Source organism: Colobus angolensis, unplaced genomic scaffold (assembly GCF_000951035.1).
Source record: "Colobus angolensis palliatus isolate OR3802 unplaced genomic scaffold, Cang.pa_1.0 Scaffold8, whole genome shotgun sequence".
Classification (NCBI taxonomy): domain Eukaryota; kingdom Metazoa; phylum Chordata; class Mammalia; order Primates; family Cercopithecidae; genus Colobus; species Colobus angolensis.
The window spans coordinates 4461485-4469590 of NW_012121820.1; the positions used below are offsets into that span (position 1 = coordinate 4461485).

Consider the following 8106-nt stretch of genomic DNA (forward strand, 5'->3'; position numbering starts at 1 on the left):
GGTTCACTTACACGACATCTCACCTCTTATAATTTGGTAAACATGACTAGATATTTCTAAGTTCCTTTTCCAGTCCCAACCTTCTCTGATGCTATGATATTAATAAAAGTATGGTGACAGTTTCCAATCTGTATCATACATTCCAAAGTACACAGCACCTCATTTACATTCAACACCCAAGAAATATCAATTCATTTTATCAGAGAAGCTACAGGCTCAGTGAGTTAGACCAGAGGCTATAAAGTGGTGACTGGTAAGTACCTCTGCCTGTACATATGTATTGCTTAGTCTATCTGCTGCTTTTCAAAACTTTTGAATTAGCTGCCAACATTTAAAAACCACGAGACTACTCACAAAAACCAGAACGGGCTTCTATTTAAAAAACCCAACTCTGTGGCAACACTGGGCCACAACTGGCTGGAACCAGGTGAAGCTGCCCTCTTCAGCCAGGGCACGAACTCACCTGATACCCTATTGCCTCAGTCATCACCACTCCCAATCATCTCCCTTCCCCTGGGGCCAAATGTGAGACACCATCACACTTGGACCAGTGTTGTTACTACACAGTAAGCAGGAAAGTAACATGTCTGTCAAGAGCAAATAGGAGGCTGACTGGGCAGGGTGTTTTAAGAACATCAGAGAAAAAATGTTCCCTTGTAGAAGTGAATTCAGCATGGTGATTAACAGCAAGGGCTCTGGAGCCTGCATGTCTGATCCAGGTCCCTGCTCTGCCACTTCCCACTGTGGAGACTTAAGTTACTTAACCTCCCAAAGCCTTAGTTTCCTTACCAGTAAACAAAGCCTTGTGAGAATGATACAAAAAAAGCATTTAAAACAGTACCTGAAAAAAGTGAGCTCTCAAATGCTACTTTTTATTAGGCCTGTGTGTTTATATGTAGGTGCTTGTCCTCATGATAGAAGTCTGCTCATTTCTGTCACCTGCCTGGCCCTGCAGACTAAATCCATAATGAAAATTTCCAACGAACTAACAAGTAGTTTCAGTTAGTTAAAACCTTCACTATCTTTCATTCCTAAGGAGAAAAACAAAATTCCACGTCAGCACGGATCTCCTCTTTCCCTCATGGCAGTTTTTCCATTTAAACAGCATCAAGAGCAACATTTTTTGGAGGGATAGAGTATATAACTCATATTCCTTAATAGGCAGGATCCATAATAGTACTTATGCAAAATCAAAACATTCTCAGGCCAGGAAGGGCTAAGGAGAGTCAGAGAGCCTGAACACTGGCAGAAGGTTCCTGAAGAGGGAGCTGCTAAGGAAAAATCCCAATAGAGGCTCCAAAGCAGAAGACTCCACCCAGTAACCGTAGACTGCTTCCCTTGCTGACATGACAGCCCTGGAGAGGTCTCAGAAGAGGCTTTTCTGGATGTTGTGATAACCACTACTAAGTACGTTGTATCAAAGTTTCAAGCATGCTGTGAAAGTGTTCGATGAGCAAATCAAATCAAATCTTTGAAAGGTACAAAGAATCTACTCAAAAAACACAGGTTCTGCTGGTTCCCTGGGATGTCAGCACCATTACTGATTAGGCACCAGACCCTAACTGTTTCAGACTCCGTCCTGAAGCAAAATAAGAGGGCCACCTTGACTAGGTTCACATAGGAGAAACCTTGCTGCCATTCCCTCTCTAGCCAGCTGGAGAACACTCTGTGGTAGGCACTGCCAGTTCCCTAACTCATATCCTTCCTAACAGATCCTGAATTTTGTTTTGGGAGGGAATGTGCCTACATTTCTCAGCCTTCCTTGCAGAAAGGGTGATTATGTGATGAAGTTATAGCCAATGAGGGGTAAGCGTAAGTTATCAGGGGTGACAACAAGCTCCAGAAGATTCCTCTTTAGAGGAGTGACTCAGCTGGCAGAGTTCTTTAGTCCTACCTCTTCCTCTTTCTTCCTACCTGGAACAAAACGACAGGATCCTGAGCCATAGATGACCCTAAGGATAGAAGTCACATGCTAAGAATAATGAGGAAAAAATGGGAGGAGTCTGAGTTCTCTGTCCAGTTAAATAGGGAGCATGAGGGATGGTGAGGAGGTAAGATTCATTCAATCAACAAACTGAGTGTCTACGTGTCCCGCACAGTTCCAGGCATTTGGAACATATCGCTGTCTAAAACAAAGATCCTGGTTGGGCGCAGTGGCTCATGCCTGTAAACCCATCACTTTGGGAGGCCGAGACGGGTGGATCACCTGAGGTCAGGAGTTCGAGATCAGCCTGGCCAACATGGTGAAACTCTGTTTCTCCTAAAAAATACAAAATTAGCCAGACGTGGTGGTGTGAGCCTGTGGTCCCAGCTACTCAGGAGGCTGAGGCAGGGGAATCACTTGAACCTGGGAGGCAGAGGTTGCAGTGAGCCAAGATCTCACCACTGCACTACAGCCTGGGCAAGAGAGCGAGACTCAATCTCAAAAAAAAAAAAAAAAAAAAAAAAGCAAAAGGTGAGCTAAGAAATCCACAAACACATAGGTAATTCTACATAGTATCTGTAAAAATGTACACACACTGATGTCTGATGTTGGGAGTTAAAAGTCAGAATCCTAAAAACAAACTTTAACTCCTGGCCTCAAGTAATCCGCCTGCCTTGGCCTCACAAAGTGCTGGGATTGGAGGCATGAGCCACCACAGATGTTCAGATCTACTGGTGAATTATCTTCATCTACACAAATAACATGGGAAGCAAATTATCCCAGGAAGGCTGTGGGGGGGGTTCCCAGTTAATTAAATTGGAAAACATTATGTTGAATGCCGAGTCAGCAGTACAGTGAGTGTCCATTACGGTTAGCTATGTGATGGTGATTACTACAGGACAGTCTGTGGGAGAGGACCATGGTTGTGTCCAACATCCGCGCACTTTAGTAATACGTAAAAATAATAGCCACAGAGGCACTAGAGCTCAGGCCTTTCACTGATACTTGAGGCCTGGACTCCAGCCCCGGGTACTTGTCTCTCTTGTCTGCCTTGTTCAACTCCCTCTTCTGAAGGACCTGTTCTTTCTTTAGAGCCTAGTCCTGAGAACTGGAAGTCATTTGCTCCTTTAAGATTGATTGACTGATTTAGAGATGGGGTGTTTATTTATTTAGAGACAGGGTCTTGCTTTGTTGCCCAGGCTGGAGCACAGAAGGCTATTCACAGACACACTGCAGCCTCAAACTCCTGACCTCAAGTGATCCTCTTGCCTCAACCTCCCAAGTAACTGGGAATACGGATGTGTGACATGGCGCCCAGTCCACTTGCTCTTTTTAAAAGTAACAGCACACCTCCATTCTGACCCACTATTTGCAGGTCTGGGGTTTGCTTCTCCCAGGCAATGTGATTCCCACATTCCTGTAAAAATCTCATAGGATGCACCAAGTATTGGCCACAAAATCCACAGCAACATGCTAACTGCAAATTATTTTCTCTTTGTTAGAACAGAACTTCAAGTTACTGTGTTTCTGCAAAACTGTATTCTAGCAATAACGTTTTCTCCCCATTCATTCAAAAAATGTATTTGCTCAATGTCTGCTGTGTGTGCCAGGCACCATTCTAGGTGTTGGGAATATGGTGGTGAGCAGGGCAGCCTAGGCTTCAGTCCAGGAACAAGTGAACAGAACCCTTCAGTAATTTCAACTATTGTAAGTACTATGGAAAAAATAAAAGATAATGGGACAGATATGTTGAGGAGCTACAGAAGTTGATCAGGGAAGCCTCTCTCAGTCTGAACTGAGAGACCTGAAGATACAGGGGGTTCAGAAGCAGGGAGGGGACAGTAAGTGCAAAGGCACTCAGGCAGAAACAAGGACAGCCTTTCAATAACCAGAAAGGACACCTGTTAATTGTGTAGCAAAAAAGAGAAAGAGAGGTATAAGCTATGAGGACAGGGCATAGATTTCAGTCAGAATGGCACAGGATGGGGAATTACCAAAGGGGTTTGAGCAGAGGTCATGTTCTAATTCACGCTTTTAAGAGATCACTTTGGCTGCTGTACAGAAAATGGGCTAAAGTGGAAGCACTTTTATGCAGCTCAGAGAGACTTGGTTTTATATCTGCACAGCTATGCTTATTACAGTGCTTTTAAATACTAACATTTATTGACTGATTACACCTTAATAAGGGTTACAGTAAAAACCTGGTCCTTTTCCTAGAGAGTTACAAAGGCAAAGATGACAACAGATACAGAGGGTGGGCCAGGGGATTCTGAGCACCTTCCTTAGGACTCTCGACAGCAGGAGTAAGTAGACGGCAACTCCACGCTCACCCTGAGACAAACACCATTCTTGGTGGCAATTTTTTCTTTTGTGCTTTCCTTGAGTAAACGAATACCGAACAACATTCCAGCAACAACACTTGGTCTGTTCTCATGTACATCAAGCAGTCTGTTAAATTATAAAGGAATAAAACCTGCTCAAATATGTGCACTCCGGTAGGGAACATACTACCAACAGAAATCATTATCAGCAATGTGGCTGAAGAAGAAATTAGATCAGTTATGAAGACAGGTCAGATATTTTGTATAGAACAACCTGCTTGAGTGAAGAAGCATTTGACAGAATCACTTGGGAAAGGAAATTCCTGAAAAAATACCAATTTTGGATCTGGTTCCTACAAACTGCCCAGAGAGAGATATTAACAGTTAGAAGTATCATAACAACTCAATCCCGTATTTCATTTACTTTAAGAATATAATCAGGGGTCGGTTAGCCTCTCACTTAAAAACCCAACAAAAACAAGTGATGTACATGGTCACCAGAAGAAGAAAACAAAGCTATCTGAGCATGTCTATCCGTCCATCCACCCGCCACCTTCTGGCTCCTTCCACAGATATCTATGAGTGGCTACTGCCAGGCACTCGGCAAGGCGTGGAGATCCAGTGTAGACATGAGGATCAAAGCCCTTGTCCTCCGGTGGACACTGAGTAACTAACCACCCAATCAATTAACTACTGAAAGGTAAGTGTCCCAACCTGAACCTGCTGCACTGAGGCTGAAATGAAGAAGTAGCAGCTAGATACATTCCAGTACTAGTTAGAGAAAACAGCACAGCGGACAACGGGACACTCGACATCATGCCTCGCTGGTTGTGTTCCCTAAGAGAAAAGCAAAGGGAAAGGCCCAGAAAGAGACAAGCTGTTATCAGAGGTTTCCTACAGATGTTATGACATATGCTTCCTCTGCCCCTCACATAGGCTGATTCCCTCTCACACTTGGAAAAAGAGCCATACCGTATCAGCCCGTACCTGACAGTGATGAGCCTCTTTCTCTGGGCGCGTCTCCATTTTCTGTGCTTACTGTCCCAGAATCACTCCTGGCATGTTCACCGTTGGTTAAATCTGTTTTTTCGGGAGTTGTTGGTTTGCTTTGTGCCTGACTGTGCTTCAAACGAACGAACTTTGGGGATACTGCTGCAGCTTGGATCACAGGGGACTGGGGTTTTGACTGGATTGGTTTTTCCAGTTCTCTGGCCTCCTGCAACTAAAAGGCAACAAAAGAGGGATACAATCTAAATAGTTTCAGCATTTTGGTAAGGAACAAAAATTATGCCAGCCTATTACTTAAAAAATTTCCTGGGCTGGGCGCGGGGGTTAACGCCTATAATTTCAGCACTTTGGAAGGCTGAGGCAGCAGGAATTCTTGAGCCCAGGAGTTCGAGACCAGCCTGGGCAACATGGTGAAACTCTGTCCCTACAGAAAAGTAAAAAATTAGCTGGGTGTGGTGGGACATGCCTGTAGTCCCAGCTACTTGGGAGGTTGAGGTGGGAAGATTGCTTGAGCTGGGAAGGTCAAGCCTGCAGTGAGCCATGATCATGCCAGTGCACCCCAGCTTGGGCAACAGAACAAGACCCTCTCCCCCCACCAAAAAAAAAAAGAAAGAAAGAAGTCCAGCCACAAGGATAACATATTTAAAAGGAAATAAATTCCTTTGACAATCTCCAAACAAATTCTGAACACAAATTTCAAAACCTGTTAGTTTCTCTGATTTTTAAAGCAAGAACAAAAGCACAGTACAGAGAATCCACAGGCAGAAGAGGTAACTTTAAAATGCTAGCAAATCTTCACAGGCACCGAGGTCACACATGACAGTTCAGAGAGCAATCATGTCTTGCCCCTAGCACTTAAGTGCTGTCACTCACCACTTGATTTTCCATGCGGGTGAAAATGACGTTGAGCATCTGAGTAAGGGTAGCCTTGGCAGTGGTTTGATTGATGAGATTTTTGCTGGCCAAATAGATATTGTAACATGTCCTCACTGTCTGCAGGATCGTACCCTCATGAATTTCAATGTGTGGGGAAGTCACTGCGGTCAGAAGAGCCTAAAACAGAAATCCGCGACCTTCACCATCAGGAACCCACATCACCTTCCTGCCCTCCTATGGCCACACTTTTCTAGAGGATCTGGTTTTGTTTTTCTTTTGTGTGTATGTGTGTGTTTTTTAAAATAACTTGTAAGATGGCTCCGCAAATTAAACTAGATGATTATTATCAAGAGCCAACTCCTATGGCTGTTAGTTGAAAAACAGTGAACAGTTCTATGAAATCCAAATCACTTGAAACGATTAAATTGTGTTGAAGCAGACTTTCCACTGGTTCACTTTTTCAAAAGCCAAACTTCTAGCCAGGCAGGGTGGTTCACCTGAGGTCAGGAGTTCAAGACCAGCCTGGCCAACATGGTGAAACCCCATCTCTATTAAAAATATAAAAATAATCCAGGAGTGGTGGCGCATGCCTGTAGTCCCAGCTACTCGGGAGGATGAGGAACAAGAATTGCTTGAACCTGTGAGGTGGGTCTGCAGTGAGCCGAGATTGCACCACTGCACCCCGGCCTGGGCGACAGAGCAAGACTGCCTCAAAAAAAACAAAAAGCCAAACTTCTGAATTTTATTTAATACTGATTGAAAAACCTACAGTGAGTAATACGACAATTATCTCAGGACATATAACACTCCAAAGTGATCTCACCCAGATTAATCAGAAAATACATGTTTCGATGGTGGTTAGTTTCCCAATTCCCTGGTGGGTTTTCAAGAGGCTTTAAGAAAGCCTGGAGCCCTCCCCTCATAATCCTAATACTTTCAGGACTTAAGATTTGGATCCTTGGCTACACCCGTCCTGATCCTTTTCTCAGACAAGCAGATGGTACTATCTGTGCCAAACCATTCTTGGCAGCAGAAATCGAACAGGGAAATAGGACAGAGGCAAGTCAGAGATAAGAATATCAACAAAGACCCACTGAGAAACCCGGACTGGGAATCCAGGGTTAACCAGAGGATTTCAAGACGATTTCGTTCACAAGCAATTTACATTGTTATTAGCTGAAAGGTTTACTTTGAAAACACACCTGGTTCCATTTTTCTTGTCTCAGTCCATGCTAATAAATTCTGACACCTAACAAAAGATCTAAGTGATGCTTAAATCTTTCTGTTCCACCTCAGCACCACCTGAGACAATACATGGTAAATTAGAAATCCAGATTCCCACAGGGACTTGCTTTCTAATTTAAAAACCAGACAGGCAAACAAATAGGTATACCTTAATTATTTGTAACTGAACCCCTTCATCGGTCTGAGGGCCCTGAAAACAATTGCAAATGGTTTCAACAATTCTGTCGATCAGCCGCTTCCCAGGGGCTCCACTGTCGGGGGCGTTGCCAGTGATGTGCCCATATGCGATGAGTTTCTAAAGAGAGAAAGAACAGAGATTATAAATTTCTGTTTGGCCAGGACTGAGGCCTTCCGTGGCAGCCCACAATAGCAAAAGAGAGGCACTTCCAGTTCCTACAGAGTCCTCTGCTCTGTGACCACAACCCTCGTCCTGTCACCTGACAGCAAAAGGTACCTGCAATGGTGACACAGTGTCCGATGAAAAATGCAAGATATAGAGTGCTCCCCAGTCTGCAACCATCTCCACAAACCTGAGGAATTAAAAGCTATACATACTCAAGACAGAGAGAAGATTAGTGGTTGTCTAGAGTTAGGGGGGCGGCGTAGGGAGACATAGGGAGTGATTATCAATGATAATATAAAAATGGTCTAAAGTTAGGTTGTGGTAATGGTTGCACAACTCTATCAAGTAAAAACCATGAAATTGCGTGTGTGTGTGTGTGTATATATATA

The 8106-nt window shown here is 43.9% G+C and overlaps 1 protein-coding gene across 1 annotated transcript in view; it reads right to left on the minus strand.

Moving 5' to 3' along the window:
- Positions 1-8106, minus strand: part of ARFGEF2 (ADP-ribosylation factor guanine nucleotide-exchange factor 2 (brefeldin A-inhibited)) — a 104998-nt gene that overhangs the window by 78363 nt on the left and 18529 nt on the right. Inside the window, exons 5-7 of the mRNA XM_011929190.1 lie at positions 7523-7669; positions 6127-6306; positions 5233-5467 (exon numbers count right to left, since the gene is read on the minus strand). Of these exons, the coding sequence (XP_011784580.1) occupies positions 5233-5467; positions 6127-6306; positions 7523-7669 (562 nt within the window). The remainder of the gene's footprint in view (positions 1-5232; positions 5468-6126; positions 6307-7522; positions 7670-8106) is intronic.